We start from the raw sequence: 22,906 nt of genomic DNA, 5'->3' as shown, positions 1-22,906 counted from the left end.
ACAATTAAATTTGACAAATATTTTGACAGAAAATAGTGTACGTACACGAAAAACCATACCAGTGTAAAACTGTGCTCAAAATAAATAGGGTAAATCAAATATGTCAGGTGGAGATCCAATCTCATTTAAAGTTTAAAGGTGCATGGCTTGTGCATAAAAAATAAATAAAAATATATCACATTATTAAAGAAAATAACGAACACAACCGAATGAGTATAAATGATTTCATTCTAGTTCGGTTAAATTGAAAAAAGTTTCATGTTTTCTTTTACTCATTGGAATACATTTTCATTACGCTGGTATTAACAGTACGTCATTTTAAAAATATATATGACAGCACCTACGTCAAATGTTGTCAACCAAACTTCACAGGTTGTATGTAAACAATTACAATTTAATTTATCCATACATATTCAGATACTTATTAATCGATTCTTACTTAGAATAGAAAAAAGGGGAATGCGAACGGGTATAGGTATAGTGCTTCTGGTTCAAATTTAATTGTATATATAAAAAAATGTCTCAATTTCATTAAAGATTTACTCTGTGCATACCGCGAACACGTAATCGTAAGTTGAAAACAATAATAATTATAAAGTACGAAAATACATCGTTGTTTAGAAAGCGCTTGTTTTGAATGGTACTTCTCCACTCAACTAGACCAAATATTCATGGAATACCAGCTGGTGACCAGCATAAATGTCTATGAACGGCCGTGCAAAAATATCTGATTTTCTATAGGGGGCCATAAGTAGGTATATGACGACATGTTCCCGGCAAAAATTTGTGATGCTCCGTGACCGGCAAAAACATCGTCTCTCTTTCTAGCGTCTCGCGAGCGTAGTTTCGGGCCAACTGTATGGAAAAAGACGCCGCGTCAGCGCGGCTTAGCCATACAGTTGGCCCGACACTACGATCGCAAGACGGTAGATGTGGGAGAGTCCTTATCCGCATAAATATCTGATCGGGTCGCTTAAAAATATTTGATTCCTTATAAAAACCTAAATTACACTCTCACCCGCATAAATATCTATCCATTGTTAAAGCAAATATATATCTTACGGGCTAGAAATCATTAATATGTAATTAAAGTGCAATAACAAACCCTACCTGGTTGCCTTACAGCCGTAAATTGTATGAGGTGATTTGACAGTTCACTAAAACGGTGTAGACTTTTCATTGGATATGTCTGTCTCATTTGTTCTTAAATTATGACAAGTAAACTTATTGCAAATCTAGTATCAGAAGCCTTTATACAAGCTTTTATTCAACTTGCCTTGTTACTAGGTATGTTAGTTTGAGTCAAAACGTAGAAGCTAAATTTGACCCACTTTCTGGTTTCCGATTGAGCTGAAATTTTGCACACATATGTAAATCAAGTGACAATGTAATATTATGGTATCATGGAGCTAATCTGATGATGAAGCAGAAAGGTGATCATAGGAACTCTGTTATGAAACGTCGTATCCCCATTGAGTCAGGGGTTTTTAGAAATGTCTCGGAGAGCAATAGATGATTGTTGAAAGAAAAATACAGTCGGCGATAATAGCTTGTGCCAAAAATGAAATTTTTGCATAAAAAACTTATTAAGTATAAATTGGGAGGTGTAATTTTTTATTATCTCTTAAATAGCATTAAGAAGAAAAACCGACCAAGAGCGCGTCAGTGTAGGGTTCCGTATTTCCCGACATTATACATAATGACAATTTAATAAATACCGTCATTTGGGGTGAAAACGGTTCCGGAGGTATATAATGTTATTATATTTCTTGACATATTCCTTCTATTTTCCGCAATCAAAGTAGGAAAATAATATATTTACAGTTTCATGTCTGTCAAAGTTGACGTTCAAATTTATTGGATTTTTACTCATTTTAATCGTTCATTATCCTTTTGAATGTGTATACACTTCTAAAGTTTATGTATAACAGAAAATCATAAGACATATTTTCATTTTTATAATGGTTTTCATGAAGAAAGCGATGCAACTGTGTTAGGGAATTTTTACGGGATGAATAAATATCCGCGGCCTGAGGGGTGAATGGGATCAGGAATGGGGGAAATTGGGTCGCAAAGGGGGTGAATAGGTTTACGAAGGGGGTGATTAGGGTCGGAAGAGGGGTGAATTGGGATGTGTGGTCAATGCTTGTCACATTGTATAAAAGATATATAACTTACCTAAAGTGATATTTTTATGATTGACCTCTCTGTATATGGACGCAATTTATACGTCAATGTATTGCTTCGTAGTTAGACTAGATACAAGAAATTAACACTTAGAAATATTAATCACACTTCTGTCAACCTCTACGTTTCTACTTGTCCGCAAAAATCATCCATGGTTGCTATAATATAAACGGATTACTTTAAAATAAAAATCATAAGTATGAAACTATACAACTAGGGAAGAAATAAAATTATTTTATTAAATAATTTTTGATTTGTTCCTTTTCAAGTTTATATGAATAATAAATTTTCAATTCGCTCAAAGGTTGGAAGAGATCCCTTATAGGGATAAGGTCGCCTTTGTACATCATAACTATACTGTATTTTTATGTCCTAACTTGTCTTATGTACAATAAAGTGTCCAACTGTCCACATACATTTATACATATATTGAAATAGATATCATACACGAAAGAAAAAACGACAAGGCCCACGGTGGCTGAGCCGGGAATCGAACCCGGGTCTTCAGCTTACGCAGCTAACGTTATTACCACTAGGCCACCAGACCAGGTAAAAAAACCGGCCAAATGAGAATCTATTTTCGCACAATTGTAAAACTAAATTATTTTTACTAGTTACCTCCAAAATACCAAATAAAATTGGGCTACATAGTACATCGTTTTCTAAAGATTTTGGGTTCATGGGGTCGGAACGGGTATAAACTAACGTAATTTATGGTGAATAGGGCCAAAACCGACTTTTGAACGTCGATAGCAGTTTTTTTATATATGCCATGCAAATTTTTTACACAAAAAATCTTCTGGCAGTGTGAACTTCGGTTTGTCTTTGAAAATATGTCGTTTCATTTAGTAATTTTTGCTCACTCTAACGTTGGGGTGAATAGGGTCGGGAAGGGGGTGAATAGGGAAAAGTGCTAGGGTTGACTCTTTCGGATTGCGAACAAAATATGACCTGTCACGAGCATATTATATTTATTTGACCAAAAAAATAAGGATTTAATATGTTATGTACGAGTAGTCGGTAATGAAATCTACACATATAATAACCCTTAACCAACCTTTATAGTTAGATGGTGCTCTGACGCGGTGAATAAGTAAGTATGGTCTTGGGCAGTGCGGATAACGTGTCAAAATAAAAGCATAGTTTGTTGCTATTTTTCATGTTTAACTAAACTTCTAAACTAACGTAGTGGGTATTAAAGTAAAAGGTTCACAGTGAATATTAGCTCGCCAGAAGCTCGCCAGAAATGTGTTTAGCTATACCATTGTATTGAATTTTGTATCATAAAGTCAAACTAGGTATTTACTACTAATGATTTACTCTTTGGGGTGTCTTTGATCACTTGCATGGGGTAACATTGACCATAATGACACATAGTTGATTATGTCACGGTACTTGTTGAGGCTGATAATTTGATCTCTTCTTGTTATAAATATTGAAGAATTGCAAATAAAGTTGGTTTTTCGAAGATGGTAATTTTTATTCTTGATCAAAGTAACCCCAAAATAGCGTTAAAGAGTTGTAATATTTGACTCTGCGAACCATTTTTTTTTCTTGAGATAAAATACTTTTGTAAGGGATTACATTCGATTATCGTTACAAAAAAAATAGTGTATCAAAGTAACCCCAATGTCAGTTTAAGTTTGATTACATCGTTTTTTTTTTTGCGTACATTTTATTTATTTATTTATGCTTTATTACACATAAAAAAATAAGTACAAACAGTGGACATAATGCCTTAAGGCATTCTCTACCAGTCAACCACTGGGTTAAAAAGAAACATTTGATACGTGCAGGCATCGTGACAGAAAACAATAATCCTGATATCACTTATTTTGTTACCTTTTTAGATTTTTAGCAGGAAAAGACTTAAAAAGTTGATGGTCCCAATTTTTTCTTTCTTCTTACTTACGTTACGTTGACCAATTTTGGAATTTATACTTCTCTAACTCCTACATTTAATAGGTAAAAATACCCATTAAATGTAGAAGCTAGAGAAGTTTAAATTCCCAAATTGGTCAATGTAACCCCAGTTTACGGTAGACACCGTCAACCTATTCTAATAATTCTCTTTTTATTTGAAAGAAAATTCGTTACGATACTAAAATATGCAATCTAAGATAAAAAATGCTTTTCATATAGTTACAAACTTAGTTCAGATTTTTTTTGTACAACTTTTAAAAATTGTTCTACCTATCAAGTTCAAAGTAATTTTCCAAGAAAGTCTTTTTAAAGTTCTGCTTTTGAGATTTTTTCATATTTAAGAAAACAGCCCTTATGGCCTGAAATACGGCATACGGCAGGTGTACGGCAGTGATATTGACATTGACATAATATATGCTTTTTCGTATTTTGATGGTATTTTGACTGCACTGTATTTTTTGCCATGCTAATTTGAACCTTATCTTTGAGCGATGTTTTTTAATTTTCAGTTACATCACAGATGTTTATGACATGACATCTAGGGATTTAGCCATTTAAAAGAAACTACAAGGTGCTTTATAGACGTGGCGACTGCAACTGGTACAGGGCCTAAGCCATAATTTAAAATTATATTGTGATTTTTATATGTATTTGTGTTTTATTTAATACTAAGTATGAGTTTCAACATTTTCAACTCAAGGAACTGAAATTAAGAGAAGAGACTCGGAAATTGGGTAAGATCAAGAGTCTGATGCAGATGGCAATGGCGGTATTTGATAAGATATGCGTCGATATTCCCTGTCTATCTTTGTGTCTCTGACTTGACTGCTGCTAGCTCTGTACTCTATTCATTAGGTTTTTTATTTTATACACATACTTTATTTTTGTATTAAAATAAATGATAAAAAAACCTAACGACCAAAAAGAATAAAGAAAATATCTGATAGTCTTTAATACAACCCGTATATACGTAATGCGCAGCACAGGCCTCTGAAGACCTGCAGGGCAATCATGGTCGCGCGATAAATGATAAAACATCGGGCCGTCCCTATCGTACTTACAAATAGTGCGATAGGGACAGCCTGATGTTTTATCATTTATCACGCGACCATAATTGTCTGCCTGGAGGTATCGGCCTTCACAGACGACTTTGAATAATGTTTGCGAGGATAGGCAGGCTGATGATTTTTAATCTAAGTACTTATAGAAAAGTAACGCAGAATGAAGTGCAAAGTAATTTGAAATACACCTAGATAAACAATCAACTGAGTAAGGAACGTTATCTACATATTTAGGTAAATTTAAGTCACATGAGACATGAACAGAGAAGGAAAGCTAGATGACGTGTATTTTTTCTCTGTCTTCTTGTATGCTACCCTTTTTACAGTTTTAATTTCTCAAAGGAGGTCAGTAGTTGACTACAAACTCAAAATAGCACTCTTGAAAAAAATTAAGGGTCACTGACCTTTCACAGTAAATTGAGGTAGTGTGAGTGAAGGGTGTTTGTGTGTGTAATGGGGTAATTTGACAGATTCTGAAAATTCTCCCTGCTCTACCCCCTCTTAACTGAATGTTTTTTTTTTGTATATATGTTACTCGATATCTCCGAGAATCATGGACAGATTTTCAAATTTTTTTTTAATCGATCAGGTATAACCCCGAGATGGTCCCATTGGCACCAAGTCGGAGTCTCATGATGGGGTCCTGGAGAAATCGAGGGAACTCTTCAAATGTTATAGGCACATGTAATGTTTTAGTGTATTTTTCAAAGGTACACCAGTATTTACGCTTGATGGTAATAATTTTATGTGGCTGAGCTGATAATGGAAGGTCAACTCCTCAATGGTTAGGAGTTAAAGGATAATTCTTTCACTACTGTACATATATTCGGACTGATACATATAATATCAATAGGAACCACTAAAAATCAAAAAATAAATAAACTTTTAATCAAAAAATAAAACCGCCTTCAAACCTAAGCGCGTTACAAAACACGGAGAAACTAAAAAGCAAACAATAATAAACCTTTGAATTCAGATTTCTTATCGGATTGCAATAATCTAAACATCCAAATTATAAACAAATCAATTATTTTTGGAGTCGGGGCCAGCCTGCGTATGGTTGGGTGGGGCAAACAGGAAATAGCAAGGTGACGAACAGGTCTGGTACAAACAAACAGACACACACACTTTCCCATTATATACTTAACTATTCTTTCTATTATATACTTAAAACTTTTCCATTCCTCAAGTGATGCCCGTTATGCCAGTAACCCATCTAAATCATAGATAGAAAAGTTTATAGACTGACGTACTTTTGCAAGTACCTACCTAAAGCATTCAATCGTTCTTTTCTAACTTGTACCACAAACTATTCAAGATAGTGATCCGATAACAAGAATCTTTGAATAATTGTGTACGAAACTTATTGTCCGGCATATCGCAGTGCTTATGGCCTTCGCATATTGTTTGACAGTATGGGAATATATGTATGATAGTCATTCACTACGTTTGAGGAACATATGATTAAAGATTACTCATAATATTTATAATATCTCTTTATTTACATGAACATATTTACATAATTATATAAGAAACTAAGACTAAACTTAAAAGCTAGCTAATGTCTAAAATAGGCCCTTGAGGCATTGTACCAAGGATACTGGCGACATTTCCTCGCTGTATCGCAATGCTGATATGTTGAGCGAGGAAGTCGCCAGCTCTTCGGTCACCAGTTACCTCAACCAGACGCTTCGCGATTTCTGTGAACAACTTGTTCGCGCCGGGGCCCCATGGACCTAGAGTTTCTACACTCATAATATTGAAGCACGAATATTTCACTATTCAAAAAAAAATTAATTACGTTGAAAAAAAAAATAGCAATATTTTTAATTTAGGCAATATTACCGTAGTTTTTGTATATCATTGATTTTCATTGTTTTAGATACTTTTCTTTTTAAAAATATTCCAAAAGAACTAACTATGCTTTAACTACTTTATATTTTTATGTTATTTTTAACCCCCGACGCAAAAACGAAGGGGTGTTATAAGTTTGACGTGTCTGTCTGTCTGTCTGTCTGTCTGTTTGTCTGTCTGTGTGTGTGTCTGTCTGTGGCATCGTAGCTCCCGAACGGATGAACCGATTTAGATTTAGTTTTTTTTGTCTGAAAGCTGAGTTAGTTGGGAGTGTTCTTAGCCATGTTTCATGAAAATCGGTCCACTATGTCGCGGTCGGGGGTTTTTTCAAAATTTTAATTTTGTGGTTAGGTTATTTTACTTATAAATCTGCAAAAAAATTAATTGGCGGAAATATTTATTAGGAGCACAAAGTTAAAATGTGCAATAAATTCCAGAATTCCTAAAAATTAAAAAAATATTCAAATTTAAATTCTAAAAGAGTGGCCCACATCTATCTCGCTATTTGGTCCAACACAATGCACATTTCGCCAGTATTAACAGAACTAGGTATAGATCACAGAATTACAGTTAAACCAGAATGAGTAGTTAGGTCAAAAAGTGTGTCCACATGAGAGGTCATTGTTTGGGCTGGTATCCCTCTCGCACTTACTGACAATGTCAACATTATTCAGTGACGTCATCACTGTCATACATTGGGGATACCAGTCAATTTTCAAAGTTACTACCAAATCTACTAATACCCATTTGAACATATTTTTTAATTATACAAATCTTTGATTTATTGGTATCAAAATAATTACATTATAATTATTTTCCAATTCTTTGAAATATATCGAAACCCTAGTTTGAATATAACCCTAAAATAATATAAGAAGTAATAAAGTCAGGTAATATACAGATAAAAATACCACTACTATGGTAACCTCATTAACACTGGCCTCAAGTGCGAGAGGGACACCAGCCCAAACAATGCCCCTCATGTGGACCGTTTTCGCTAGTCTGATACGATCACTTTTCTGTCTCAGTGATAAGGTTCAATTTAGTATGGCAAAAAATGTGATTCCACAATCTAGTTTAATAATTCTAAATCTATGGTATAGATAGTCTAACTGGTTTGATCTTGTTCTGAAATTGATATAAAGTTAATTTTAAAGTACGACCTATCATCCTTCAAAAGCCATAAAGATTTATTTCCCCTATTCTATGTAAAAACATTAAAAAAAATATGTTTAAGAGCATCCTAACGCCTTACAAATTGTTCTAACTACTTCCTAAGTATTGTTGTGCCAAAACCAAGGTACCTGGGTAGGGTAAATGCGCCTGATGTAGTTTACAAATTTGCAGCTTGCGAATCATTTTTTTTTTTTTACCTAAGTAAATGATTTTGAGCTCAGTGATGGTTGCAAAAAGAGATGATGATACATATTTTGTTATTATTTCTAATGCGTTTTTTTCTGTGTACGTATTACCAAAACTTTTTTTACATTAAAACATCGTATAAATTTTTTTTTTCCATATCCGTTTCCATACTTTTATTTCATGAGTAAAACTATCGCCGTAACCGAAGACAATATTTAGACTTTAAGTCATATCTAGTTACTAACCGGCATAAAAATAATTTATAACTAACAATTGACGACCGGTCTGGCTCAGTTGGTAGTGACCATGCCTGCTAAGCCGCGGTCCTGGGTTCGAATCCCGGTAAGGGCATTTATTTGTGTGATGAGCACAGATATTTCGTCTCTACTTTTAAAAAAACTTGTATCTTCGTCTGTCAATTAAAAGAAAATTGTAGTAAGTATGTATGGAATGCATGTAGACTTACTGCGTTTTAACTTTGAGGAACAGCGTGAGATACGAGATTTTTTAAAAGTAGTGACGATTTGTTCCTGAGTTATGGATATTTTCTACACTGTATATAAGTATGTATTTATCTATTTAAGTATGTATATCGTCGCTTAGCACCCATAGTACAAGCTTTGCTTAGTTTGGGGCTAAGTTGATCTGTGTTAGGTGTCCCCAATATTAATTTATTTTATTTAATTTACTGACTTTATTCACAATTATTAATTTAGTCATTTAGTGAAGTCGACTGTGGGATATGGGTTAAATTGTGGTGTAGGCGAGAGGCTGGCAACCTGTCACGACAATGTCACAATTTGGATTTCTTTCAACCCCTTTTTGCCAAGAGTGGCACTGAAACTTAGTAATTCATGTGCTCTTCCTAAGTTCCTACCCCTTTATGGGATACAGGCGTGATTATATGTATGTATGTATGTATTAATTTATACAAATTTTTAGGGTTCCGTAGTCAACTAGGAACCCTTATAGTTTCGCCATGTCTGTCTGTCCGTCCGTCCGTCCGCGGATAATCACAGTAACCCTTAGCACTAGAAAGCTGAAATTTGGTACCAATTAAAAAGTGGGAAAAATCTTTTGTTAGGGTACCCCCCCTACATGTAAAGTGGGGACTGTTTTTTTTTTTTATTCCAACCCCAACGTGTGATATATTGTTGGATAAAGAAAAAAAAAGTGTGCCCCCCCCTCTAACTTTTGAACCATATGTTTAAAAAATATGAAAAAAATCACAGTAGAACTTTATAAAGACTTTCTAGGAAAATTCTTTTGAACTTGATAGGTTCAGTAGTTTTTGAGAAAAATACGGAAAACTACTGAACCCTAGACTGAGCCTGGCCCGACACGCTCTTAGCCGGTGTTCATATATAGACCCTCTTACCCTACAAAACAAAGTTCGGTGAGGTTACTTAATGCAACTCGCGAATGATGTCAGTTTTCGGTCAAAAAAGGTGTCAGATCGAGATATTGTGAGTCAAGAATAATTATAACGTGAAACAAAGGGTCTAAATTAATGGTTGGAAGACGTTTTTGTGCTTTTTGACTAAGAAAAATTACATGTTGAGCAAAATTTGACCTAAATCCCGAATTGGGAAGTGTCCTTTATGAGTAATTTATACTTCGTATGCATAATAATATGAAATTGCTGGTAGTAGTTTGCAAAGATAAGGATTTTTTGACACACTGTATAATATAATAACCTTTTCTGCCTGCATGTCTTGTGGTGTAGCCAGCATGCCAATACGCTCAGTAGCGAATAAGACTCTAATGCGAGGGTTTTGAAACTGTGGGGCGCGCCCCCCTGGGGGGGGGGGGGGGGGGATAGCAATATTGCAAAGGGGGGCGCGGGACCGTGAGACAAGTACACACATCACACATTACCTAACTAATAGTAAGAGGAGGAACGCCCCCCGTACGCATTTCATTTTTGACGATAGGGAGCGTGCTTAATAAAAGTTTGGGGGCTAGAGATTGTCTACTGAGATAAGTACACTGTTCTGTATTTCATTGAAATACTTACCTGAATCAAGCATTTTTAGGGTTCCGTAGTCAACTAGGAACCCTTATAGTTTCGCCATGTCTGTCTGTCCGTCCGTCCGTCCGTCCGTCCGTCCGTCCGCGGATAATCTCAGTAACCGTAAGCACTAGAAAGCTGAAATTTGGTACTAATATGTATATCAATCACGCCAACAAAGTGCAAAAATAAAAAATGGAAAAAAATGTTTTATTAGGGTACCCCCCCTACATGTAAAGTGGGGGCTGATATTTTTTTTCATTCCAACCCCAACGTGTGATATACTGTTGGATAGGTATTTAAAAATGAATAAGGGTTTACTAAGATCGTTTTTTGATAATATTAATATTTTCGGAAATAATCGCTCCTAAAGGAAAAAAAGTGCGTCCCCCCCCTCTAACTTTTGAGCCATATGTTTAAAAAATATGGAAAAAATCACAAAAGTAGAACTTTATAAAGACTTTCTAGGAAAATTGTTTTGAACTTGATAGGTTCAGTAGTTTTTGAGAAAAAAACAAAAAACTACGGAACCCTACACTGAGCGTGGCCCGACACGCTCTTGGCCGGTTTTTATTTCTTAAAAAAAAAGTTTAAATCATTATTGCATAAAATGACGTTCTTTAGCCCTTGAAGGGCGTTTTTTCCTCATTACATCTTAATACACAGTCTTCCGCATGTTTAAAATAACGACACCTATCCGGCCACGAACTAGGCTTTTTCTGGCCTGTAAAAACAGTTAACAGTTTCAGCCTTGGAGGCCGTAATCTTCTTTAAGTATGTATTTAAATGAAGATGTCGCTAGTGTCAATTTATATGACAATTAAGTTTCAATAGCTGACGAAAAAAAATTTTTTTTTCAGCAGTACTTAGATGCAGTAAGGCTTCAAAGTAGATTAATAGAATAGAATATACGTTTATTTCAGGCCAAGGGCCCATAAGTTAATTACAGTAATTTTAAATTAAATTCTAGTATACTACAATATATATTATGAAATAAGGCCAAGCATTATTTGCCTCCATTTATTATAAATATGGCAATCAAACCTATCAATTAATAAAAATATACGTAATAAAATATGAAAATAAACAAGAAAAGATAAGGTGTTTTTTATAAAATTCTAACGGGTCGGAGGATATTCTTTTTATTTACTAATTTTATACGAAAAGCGCTTATAATTTATAATGAAAATTAAAACAAGTTTAGAGGAAAACTTAAAAAAATGCAGTATCGTATAATTATGTTAAAATTTTGCAATACAATTGCAAACAAAATTAATCGTTGGCAATAACTGTTAATAATATAATAATTTCAGCTCCTTTGAATTTATATAAAGAAAAAATAAGGTGAAAAATTGTCAGCTGTAGCAGAATTTTGTTATAATTAAGTAATAAACAAATAAATTAACAGTTAAATTAGAAATGTAACATGTACAATAATTATTTCCAAATTATTAGCAAATCAAAATATATTGTCAAATTTAAAATAAATTGCACATACCAGAACGGCCCTAAAAACTGTCTAGGTACCTACGATGGTACAGGTAATTTTATTTTCGCAATATTGCAATATTACCGCAATTAAAAATTGGCAATATTCCCCATATCTTACTAACGAAGGTCGCCGTAAATTAGCCCTTTTACATTATTTATGGGTACTACAATGGTCGGATATATTCGCTTTTTGCTATAAATCCGTTTTTTGAGACAATAGGCCGCGAGCGGCGTTATCAGGTGTAATCGCAGCTGACAGAAAAGTGTGGATATGCCTTTATTTAAAATCGATGTAGAAAAAAAAATTTTTTTTTTTTTCATTTTTTATATCACTTTGGAAATAAACATGTGCAAGTCCACCTGATAGAAATCACTCACCATATAGATGCTATGAATGTTTTAAGTGCCAAGGGTGATTCATAGATTTCATAGTTTTATTAATTTGGACAGACACTTTACTTGACAAACCGCATTGGATTGTATTTTGTACATTTAATTTTAGTTTATCATGTATCATCAGATTCTTAACGCTAAAACCAGTCAGCTTCTGTTAATGAGCTTTACTTACTACGTGTCAAATTCAATGGAAAACAAAAATAACACAGTGTATGATATACGAATAAAAGACTAAAGTAGTTTTTACATCGTATTTCACGGTTAAATGCGAGATTTTGTGCTTACCTACTATTTATTTACCTATTACATATATGTATTTAAGAGGTCCATTGAAAACAAAACATGGACTATACTTCAGAACAAACATCTTTTCTGCCTGACAAATTAATCATTATGATAAAAAAATGAGAACGATCTAGTCCAATTTTATTTGTAAAGGCTTAGTGTTTTTTTTTGTGCATGGTTGAAATGTGTCTTATCCATATTATGCCACTCGAGTAATTCCATTCACATATAAGCTTATGTCAGACAATGGCGACGCTCAGTAGTCCATGTCACGCGCCGCGAATCTGACCCACATCCCACACATTTAAAAAAAAAATCAAGGGACTCATGTTTTAAGAAAAAGTTATCAGAAAATATTGACCAAACAATTAGACAAATATAAAACAAGTGACGTATTACAAACTAAGAATTTCTCATATTTTTTATTAGTTGATTTGAAAAAAAAAAAACAATTGACGATCGAAGTGAATCATAGATAAGAAATCCTAATAAGAAAAACCACGGAGTCTATTTTAAAACAAAATGAACAATACATTGATTCTAAAAATAAAATACAAAAAATAACTGTGAAATAAACATAACTTAAATCAGTGACAACGGAAAATAGTACAGGGTGTCCGAAAAAACTATACAGGGTGTGAAAAATGCAGTGATTTGTGACAGTTGAATGTGGTGAATGGAACAGTGATGTTATCTGTGTGCGTGTGTGTGTAACATGCGTGTTCTGACGCTGTTTGTGTGCCTGTGTGCGCAGGCGTTTGCATCCAGAGTGATTTTAGTGGAAAATGCTCCTAGTACGTATGATTTTTAGGTTATATGTGACTTACTCTAACTTAACCCAGCAAAAACGTAACCGAGACAAAGTATAGGAATATGCAAAACTGTATGTACACTCAGTAAGACTATAGGTACTTAAGGTTATTCTAATATCAGTAAATGTAGAAAATTTATTGATACCAAGTAATATATAGGTAATACCTACCAGCAGTGGCTGGTCCATACAAGCCGATTCCCACCGGCTTGCCTAAAATTGATTAGGTACTATTAAAGTACCTAAGGTTAAGGTAGGTTTCATTTTGCCCGGTGTTGCCTAGTAAAAATTTTCACCAGCCGCCACTGATACCTACTAAAAACATAATTTTAAAGCTTGAATATAAAAATTACAAAGAAAAGTAAAATTTTAACTTTTTTTTTAAATTATAAATGGGCTTACTCTTGACAACAGACTAGCCAAAGACAAAGACGTGGCCTACGATGGAGAAAGAAGAAATTCAATTATATCATTCGTTTGCACCAAAATAACGCCATGAGGCCATTAACAACCAAGGGAGTAATGATTTCTTATTATGCTGTCAACGTCTAGACGTTGTCGGTATATTTGCTCAACCCTAGATCTGGCCCTGGCTCTTACTGCTTAATAGTTATTTTCCCCTCACTAGCTCTGAAACACGTGTTTTGTCCTTTAATACCAGCGGGTAAAAACGCATTTTATCCACTAGTGGGTAAAGTAATTTGACCTTGAATAAAGTCAAATGAACTGCTTTAAAATTTCTAAAAGCAGGTGAATCTAGTAATAAAGATGATTTACCACCCGCGGAACTACTGGAAGCAGTGATAAACACATTTTTTGCATTGTAGTTTCCTCGCTATAGTGAGGGGAAAACTTTTGTGTTACACTCGGGTGCAAATGTATTTTACTTCTCGAACCACGTGTTCCGAGCTAGTGAGGGGAAAATTATAATAATCTACCACTGTCCTTCAATTGATCTGTATTAAACGCATCCTGTATACAATATAACAACAAAAACCAGTTTTTATACTTCGTCATTACAACACTAGGTCATCCTCAAACGGATCTCATTATTTGCTTAGATTATCGACCATTATTATAATGAGACGTTTTTCTTGTATTTTTTATATTGTTTATATTATATCCGTCTTATGACCAATCATGTTGATTGAGACATCTAACGAATTGCGACGAATAGAGACGACAAAACGAGAGAGATGAAGCTTACATGAAAGAAGAAAGAAATAAAGAAGTATACTTACGTATTAATTGTTACAACACCGAGTGAATACAAAAATCATCAACGAAGTTTACTTAATGCATAACCTATAAAAAAAACCGGCCAAGAGCGTGTCGGGCCACGCCCAGTGTAGGGTTCCGTAGTTTACCGTATTTTTCTCAAAAACTACTAAACCTATCAAGTTCAAAATAATTTTCTTGGAAAGTCTTTATAAAGTTCTACTTTTGTGATTTTTTTCATATTTTTTAAACATATGGTTCAAAAGTTAGAGGTGGGGGACACACTTTTTTTTCCTTTAGGAGCGATTATTTCCGAAAATATTAATATTATCAAAAAACGATTTTAGTAAACCCTTATTCATTTTTAAATACCTATCCAACAATATATCACACTTTGGGGTTGGAATGAAAAAAAAAATCAGTCCCCTCTTTACATGTAGGGGGGGGGGGGGGGGGGGTACCCTAACAAAACATTTTTTTTCACTTTTTATTTTACCACTTTGTTGGCGTGATTGATATACATATTGGTACCAAATTTCAGCTTTCTAGTGCTAACGGTTACTGAAATTATCCGCGGACGGACGGACGGACGGACGGACGGACGGACGGACGGACGGACGGACGGACGGACAGACAGACATGGCGAAACTATAAGGGTTCCTAGTTGACTACGGAACCCTAAACAGGAAAGTAATGTTAAAGTTCCTCATAACACGTGTCGATTTATAACACTCCCTTCGGTCGTGTTTTAATTTATCGCCACTAGTTCTTTTCCGTTCTCGTATCGTAATGTACTGTTTTATTCATATCATTACTCACGCCTGGGTGCGTAGCCGAATGGCACAAACGCTCACGAAACGAAACGCTAGTAGATATCTATCTCTATCGCTCTTGCGTATTGGCGCGACAGAGCCAGACTGCGTTTCGTTTTCGTTTCGCGTCGGAGAAATGGCATTCGGCTACGGGGCCTGTATTCCTAAAAACCTCACTGCTAAATATTTATTGCTCTTTATTAACCCCCGACGCAAAAACGAAGAGGTGTTATAAGTTTGACGTGTCTGTCTGTCTGTCTGTCTGTCTGTCCGTCTGTCTGTCTGTTTGTCTGTCTGTGTGTGTCTGTCTGTGGCATCGTAGCTCCCGAACGGATGAACCGATTTAGATTTAGTTTTTTTTTGTCTGAAAGCTGAGTTAGTCGGGAGTGTTCTTAGCCATGTTTCATGAAAATCGGCCCACTATGTCGGGGTCGGGGGTTTTTTCAAAATTTTAATTTTGTGTTTATCAATTAAGAGGTTGAAAGAAAACAAATTTGTGATATTAACTATAACAAAATTGGCCAGCTCATCACTATTGAACCCATATCCCACAGTCGACTTCTGCTACACCCACGAGAGAAAAGTTGGTGCTGTAATTTTTAACCCGTCACAAAACGAATGATTTTTATTGAAATATATTCATAATCTATTAAACCTTAGATTGTTAAAATGTTGTGAAACATTTTCATTTGGTTTTGGTCATGAATTAGCTTTTTTTCAGTAACTCAAATAAATGAATGACTCGTTAACCATGATTTCAATAACATAATATTTTTTTATTTGACTACAAAAACAAATTGCATACGCTAACTAAACATGACGCAGTGAATGATGTTCCGCATGACAGGGCCCGTAGCCAGGAGTACAATCGTAATCTTTCTCAATCGTTCTTCCATGTTGACCCCGTAGCCGAATAGTATTAGAAGAATAAGAAGAATAAGAATAAGAATAGTTTATTATTAAAAGAAATTAATACAATCGTACATTATTTGTCCCGTGGCCCCACACTAGGCTAAGCCTGTCACGTGGCAGACAAAATAAGGTGAACATAACATTTTGGTATTCTAGTAACATTTTAATTATGCGTTAACAATAAGATAGTTGTGTGTGACTGTGTGTGACTGTATTTCGTCACTACTTTAAAAAAAACTTGTATCTTCGTCTGTCAATGAAAAGAAAATTGTAGCAACAGTAGTGAAAAAGTAGAAAAAGTATTTTAACTTTGAGGAGAAGCACGAGATACGAGATTTTTTCAAACTAGTGACGATTTCTCCAACGCGAAACGAAAACGAGACGCCGCGAAAGGTAGTCTGACTCTGTCGCGCCAATACGCAAGAGCGACAGAGATAGATATCTTCTAGCGTTTCGTTTCGTGAGCGTTTGTGCCATTCGGCTACGCACGCTGCTGGTGTGACAGAGCCAGTTGCATATTGTGCGTCACAGAGCATCAATGATTATACTCTTGGCTACGGGCACTGTATAGGTATTAATATTATTAGAAGTATCTTGCTCCTACGCACTTGCATTTAACTTTTACGATAATTGTTTCAAAAATAATTAAAGATGTTAGAACCATTTTAATTAAGTATTAAATGAATGCCTATATTTTAAAGAAAAAATAAAAATTTAATAAATTTAATGCTTTGGTATAAAAAAAATTCAGATTCAGACTGTAACATAGCGAATTTCGTTTATTTATAGAAGGACATTTGCAGTTACAACTAGGGTTGCAAATAGAAAAAAAGAATTAGGAAAAAAAACATGAAAAAAACCGAGCACCATGGTTTTTTTTCTAAATATGTTTTTTTTTTCAGATGAACACATAATTCTACAATAACGGTTTTTCGTGAGTTGTAACGTGTTTCAATAACAATAACGTACATTTTAATTCGATTAACATTCAGTATACAAACGTTTATTGGGGAATCCCCGATGCGGTGTGCAGCGTGGAGAGGCGGTGGTGTTGCCAACAGTAAATAGTGATAACTACCAACTACAGATTTCGTAAATATTACTTTTATAATACCAGAAATTAAAGTTATTTGATTAAATTCGTTTAATAGTTAACATTACGTCTAAAAAACCGTATAAAAGTATTAACTGCTTTGCAAATTTTGAGATTTCGTACATTAGAAAAAAACGTACTCCAGAAAAAAAAACTGTTTTTTTTTACAGTTTTTTTTCATGTTTTATTTCAAGCCAGAAAAAAACCGTTTTTTTGCAACCCTAGTTACAACACTAGTCCCTTTACAGAGTGCGTCGAACACTACTCTAATTTTTATGGTTTTTCCACATTCCTCTAAGAATGTAAGTCACTGCGTATACTATGTTTAAAATTAAAATGAAAAACTTTCTCTTAGAAAAAATTAAGTTTAAATTACTATAAAGTGTAAACATTGCAACAAAGCTGTGCCTAGAATGTATCAACTTAGTTAGTTATTTTTCATAGATAAATTGAAGTCAAAACTTTCTATAAGCAATAAATATAAATATAAATATTGGGGACACCTTACACAGATCAACTTAGCCCCAAACTAAGCAAAGCTCGTACTATGGGTGCTAAGCGACGATATACATACTTAAATAGATAAATACATACTTATATACATAGAAAACACCCATGACAGGAACAAATATCTGTGCTCATCACACAAATAAATGCCCTTACCGGGATTCGAACCCAGGACCGCAACGCCGACCGAACGCAGGTGCAATACATCAAAACTGCACCTAGCGTAAACTCATAGTTCTACCTACTTACATTATGTAAGGGAGTCCCCTCTGCCAACAAACTGTCCTGCAGTTTGGTAGAAGGTTAAATGTTGTCAAAAAAGGGTTTATTTTGAGAATAAACGATTTTTTTCTTAAACATAAGATTAAGTAGCCCACGGTTTCGTCCTTGCTAACTTATCTTTTTTCCACCAGCTTGCTTCCGACGAGTCCTCGCCGGCCGGCGTGCCGTCCGGAGCCATGTTAGACGAGTGGTGCACTGCGAGAGACTTGAAGATTGCAGAAGAGAATGTGCTGAAGAGAGGAGGTTCCACTGCGAAAGCTTTAACTACAGGTAAGTTCTACATACATACATTCACACCTGTATCCCATAATGGGGTAGGCAGAGCCCATTTAACTACCCAAGTTTCAGTGCCACACTTGGCAATCAAGGGGTTGAAATAAAACTAAATTATGACACAGGTAAGTTCTACTTCTACTTAAAGTCTTATCTTAAGACAATTGGGTAAGTAAAGTACATTATAACACGGAAAAATGACTCTTTTATTTTTATTTCGTATAATTTATTTATTATCTTTTTCTAAGTGACCGAAATTACGTGGTGTTTTTTTCTTCTTGGTTATCATAAATCAAAGACTAAACCATCATAGGTACCCCTTTTCTAAGATTCAATTGGCATCATTTTTCTGATAGACATTGCATTCATAAAACTAGTGCCTCCGCCAAATCTTGGGGTTAGTTGTCAAAGCGGATCCCAGCCGGGATAGCGAAATGTGGATGATGATGATTTTAAAGATCCTGTGAAACCATTAGTGGTGGTACAGTCACCAGCAAGAATATGTTACACAACGAAGGCTGACAAAATATCTGACACTATTTTTAACCCCCGACGCAAAAACGACGGGGTGTTATAAGTTTGACGTGTCTGTCTGTCTGTCTGTCCGTCGGTCTGTCTGTCTATGTGTATGTGTGTCTGTATGTGACATCGTAGCTCCCGAACGGATGAACTAATTTAGATTTAAATTTTTTTTGTCTGAAAGCTGAGTTAGTCGGGAGTGTTCTTAACCATGTTTCATGAAAATCGGTCTACTATGTCGCAGTCGGGGTTTTTTTCAAAATTTTAATTTTATATGCAGCTCTACACGGCATATAAAAGCGTGTCACATTTTACAACATGTTATTGCTAATGACTGTGCACCAGCACAGATCATCTCTACAAGAAATATGAACAGCAACCTGACCCTAAATATTCGGGTATTGTGTTTCTTGCTAAGTCATATATCATCAGGTTCATGTTGCTTGCGTGATGGGCACCCTGCCGAGGATCTTTTATTCTCAATAGTGTAATATTTAATTTATACCCTATTTCATTTTAATGATTAAATGTTCAAAAGATCAGGCTCACCAAATATTTGCAACTTAATGCATCAACATATTTGTTAACTTCACAAGGGCTTATAATTAACATTGAACAGATTATTAAAAATATTAAATTAAGGCCACAGCCTTACCAACAATTGTGTGAACAGCTTGTGGGAAATGTTGAAGCAAGTTCAGATGGGTGATAAAATTAGAATGGGCAATGTTTTCATATGGCGTGGCTAATGTGATAATGTACGCAAATTGCAACAAAGTTGTCTTTAATATTATGTAATGTATTATGAATATTATGATGTGTCTAAAAATGGTTGGAGCTTCTGAGTCTTCAACGATCCTTTTTTGCCTTTTCTTTTAAAAAAGTCACGACACACACGGGTATTCTTTTTTTTTCATACTGTTTTGACGAACAATAATTTCCGGAAAAAATAAGACTAAAAAAAACAACGTAGTTAATTCTTAACATTATTTTGTTTTGGATAAAATCCACAAAAACTAGTGAAGTTAGAATTACCTAGTCTAGGTTTTTTATGAGATAAGAGGCAAACGAGCAAACACGTCGCATGATATGAATAAGGTACATTAGGGTAATTCCAAATGACAGAAATGCTCTGGTAATTCCGAAAGGGAAACCTTAATACGATGGAAGTAATGGTGATTTTTGCGTGACTTTCGAACTTAGACGACTTTCGGAATTACCTTAATGGACCTTACTCTCTTTTCTTGAAGGTCGAAGGTCATATCGTATCAATTTGTTGTTAATTTTTCGTTCAACATATGAAATTATTTCACAACAACAATTAAAAACTGAATAACAAAATGATTAGAGAGTACCATTGGTACCTTATCACATGCAACCTGTAGACACAGACGTCCGAGAAGGATAAAACCGTCTACCTTCCACATCATGCAGTTGTGCGCGAGGATCGAGAAATCACAAAAATTAGAGTAGTTTTTGATGCATCCTGTGAAGAATCTACAGTAGTATCTCCAAATGAACTATTAGTTGGATCGACTCTGCTAGAAGAGCTAAGTAAAATAAGCTAGTCTTGTAATGTTATTTTCGACTCAACAAATATTATGTTAATTGGAAAATAATCATCATTACAACAGCTGAAGCTCGACCTCAACAAAGAAGAATGTTTTCGAGAAGAATGTTTTTTTTTTATTAATTTAGAGGTAGTATTTCATAATTTTATTCAACAAATCAAGAAACTTCATAAATGATATCCAATTTCACCACGTCCTATCAAACTCTTGAGACGCAAACTGAAATAGATATCATACACTAAAGAAAAAGCGATCAAGCCCACTGGTGACGAAGCCGGGAATCGAACCCGAGTCTCCAGCTAACGCGCCTGATGTGATAAACCGCTATACCACCCCGACCGCCGAGGTACCCGTCGAAATTTCTCTACTCGTAGTGTATGTTATCTCTGAAGGCTAGGCGCCTATGACCAAATCTTTTTGTGCTTGCACCTCCTATATGAATACTTTTGCAGGATTACGATATAGCGAGAGAGAGGGAACAAATAAAAAAATAATAATAAAAGAATTTGATTTGTGCCCTACATCTCTTAAGACGTCTTAAGATTTTTAAAGTCAAATAGTGTTTCTTATCTCACGACTAGATTAACTATGCATGACACAGGTAGTGCGGGTAGTACAGGTAGGATAATACAAAAGCGATCGGATGCGGCCCTTCTCTCACGGCAAGCAAGCAACTAGGTTACTACTGCGTGCACTTAGGGTTGTCAACGTTTATAAATATGTAACTAAATGACCTCTCAAACTCTTGTTCACTTACATGTCTTTTTTAACAGTTTTTTTTTCCGTGAAGACCAAAGAAATACGGAATGATTTTATTTATTATTTTTATGTATTTATTTTCATTCTTAGGCTAGGTATTTTACAATATGTATATTAAAATAAAATATAAAAACATTTACAAAACAATATAAAAACATATAAACATATTATAAAAAAACCTAACCTAGTGTGCAGCGGGGCAGGGCCCAAGCTGCCGGTGGTTAGGGCTGCAGAGAGAGGAACCGTCGGACTATCCGCGCCGTGTCCAAGATCACCGCCGCACGCATCTGGCCACCTAACGAGTGTCTCTTAAGATGTTGGTCGAGACTATTTATCATAATTATTATCATCATCATTTAATGTAATATGACGTAGGTATCTATGAAGGTTGTTAAATAATATATACCGTGTTTCCGGTATCACTCAAAACCTCAGACACCCCAACTGATTTTTATTTTTTCAAACGTGTCTAGAGTGTTCATCTTTTAATCTGATGATTATTATTTTTTTAAATTGAATTTTTCATTTTCTGTACAGCTCTACTCGACTTTTAACTCTACACTCAATAAAATAATTGCTAACTACCATCATAAACCTTCAAACTATTTATTTGTGGACGTTACTGCAACGACATAAGGTTTAACAATAGACAGCTATGTCACTGTAAAGCACTTTAAAGCTTTATCACAGTAAACTTCAAATTGGACAGGTAATCGCAGTAAGCAAATTTAAACCTAACATTCAAAATGACAATGTTGTAATTTGGTTGGAGTTCAATTTGTTATGACTTATGATAAACATTAAAAGTAAACTGACACACAACGTCAAATTCGTAGCGGAAAAAATAATCGTCCACGTAACCAGCCATTATTAATACCCCTAAATACTGAAAAAGGTATACAACCTCTAGCAACGTGATATGCGCAATGTTGTATTACGAATTAGTAGAATGGGCACGTAAAAAATAACTAATAATACAAATTAAAACAAAAAATATTACCCCCATCAAGATATAGCTCAATCGATTCTACTCTCGATTCTGAACAAACGGTTTTCAGGTTTTTAGTGTTAAGTGAAACACGGTGTATGTAAAATGAGAAAAAATATATCAATAGAAACGTAAAATAATAAGCAAAGCAATGGAATGGAACACAAATATAAAAATTGCACTGCAGTAACTACGGCACTTCGTTGCAACTTTTTTCATTTCTACATATTTTTGCACGACGGTTTTATTTCAAAATAAATAAATTAAAAAAAAATTAAATCTACTAAAATTTCTATGGCTGTGTTGCAAAATATATGTCAAATTGATTATATCGGTTAACCAAATCTTGGCTCTAAAAAAGTCGCAAATTTGGAAAATGTAGGCTTCAGCGACCAATTGTCTTCATAAAACTTCCTAAACCTTGACGTTGTCGGAATCATCGACGAGCCATAATACTTAAAAAAATATTAAAAATGTAAGGCGGTTTAATTCCCATAGAGAATTCGAAATTCGCGCCTTTTTTAGAGCTACAACATACACGTTAGGATGGATTTTTGACTGACAAAGTAAACTTGTTTGTGTCAGCCCTAG

At 34.7% G+C, this 22,906-nt stretch overlaps 1 protein-coding gene across 2 annotated transcripts in view; it reads left to right on the top strand.

Moving 5' to 3' along the window:
- Nucleotides 1–22,906, top strand: part of LOC125238657 — an 87,753-nt gene that overhangs the window by 23,850 nt on the left and 40,997 nt on the right. Inside the window, exons 1-2 of one of the 2 annotated variants that reach the window (XM_048146049.1) lie at nucleotides 12,929–13,364; nucleotides 18,337–18,475. In XM_048146049.1, the coding sequence (XP_048002006.1) occupies nucleotides 13,286–13,364; nucleotides 18,337–18,475 (218 nt within the window). In that variant the 5' untranslated portion in view covers nucleotides 12,929–13,285. Of the gene's footprint in view, nucleotides 1–12,928; nucleotides 13,365–18,336; nucleotides 18,476–22,906 lie in introns of those variants that run through there. The other variant, XM_048146048.1, reaches the window with a different exon arrangement.

Source organism: Leguminivora glycinivorella, chromosome 24 (genome assembly GCF_023078275.1).
Source record: "Leguminivora glycinivorella isolate SPB_JAAS2020 chromosome 24, LegGlyc_1.1, whole genome shotgun sequence".
Taxonomy (NCBI): Eukaryota; Metazoa; Arthropoda; class Insecta; order Lepidoptera; family Tortricidae; genus Leguminivora; species Leguminivora glycinivorella.
The sequence above is the reverse complement of the archived record's forward strand: the minus strand, read 5'-3'. Positions and strand labels throughout refer to the sequence as shown.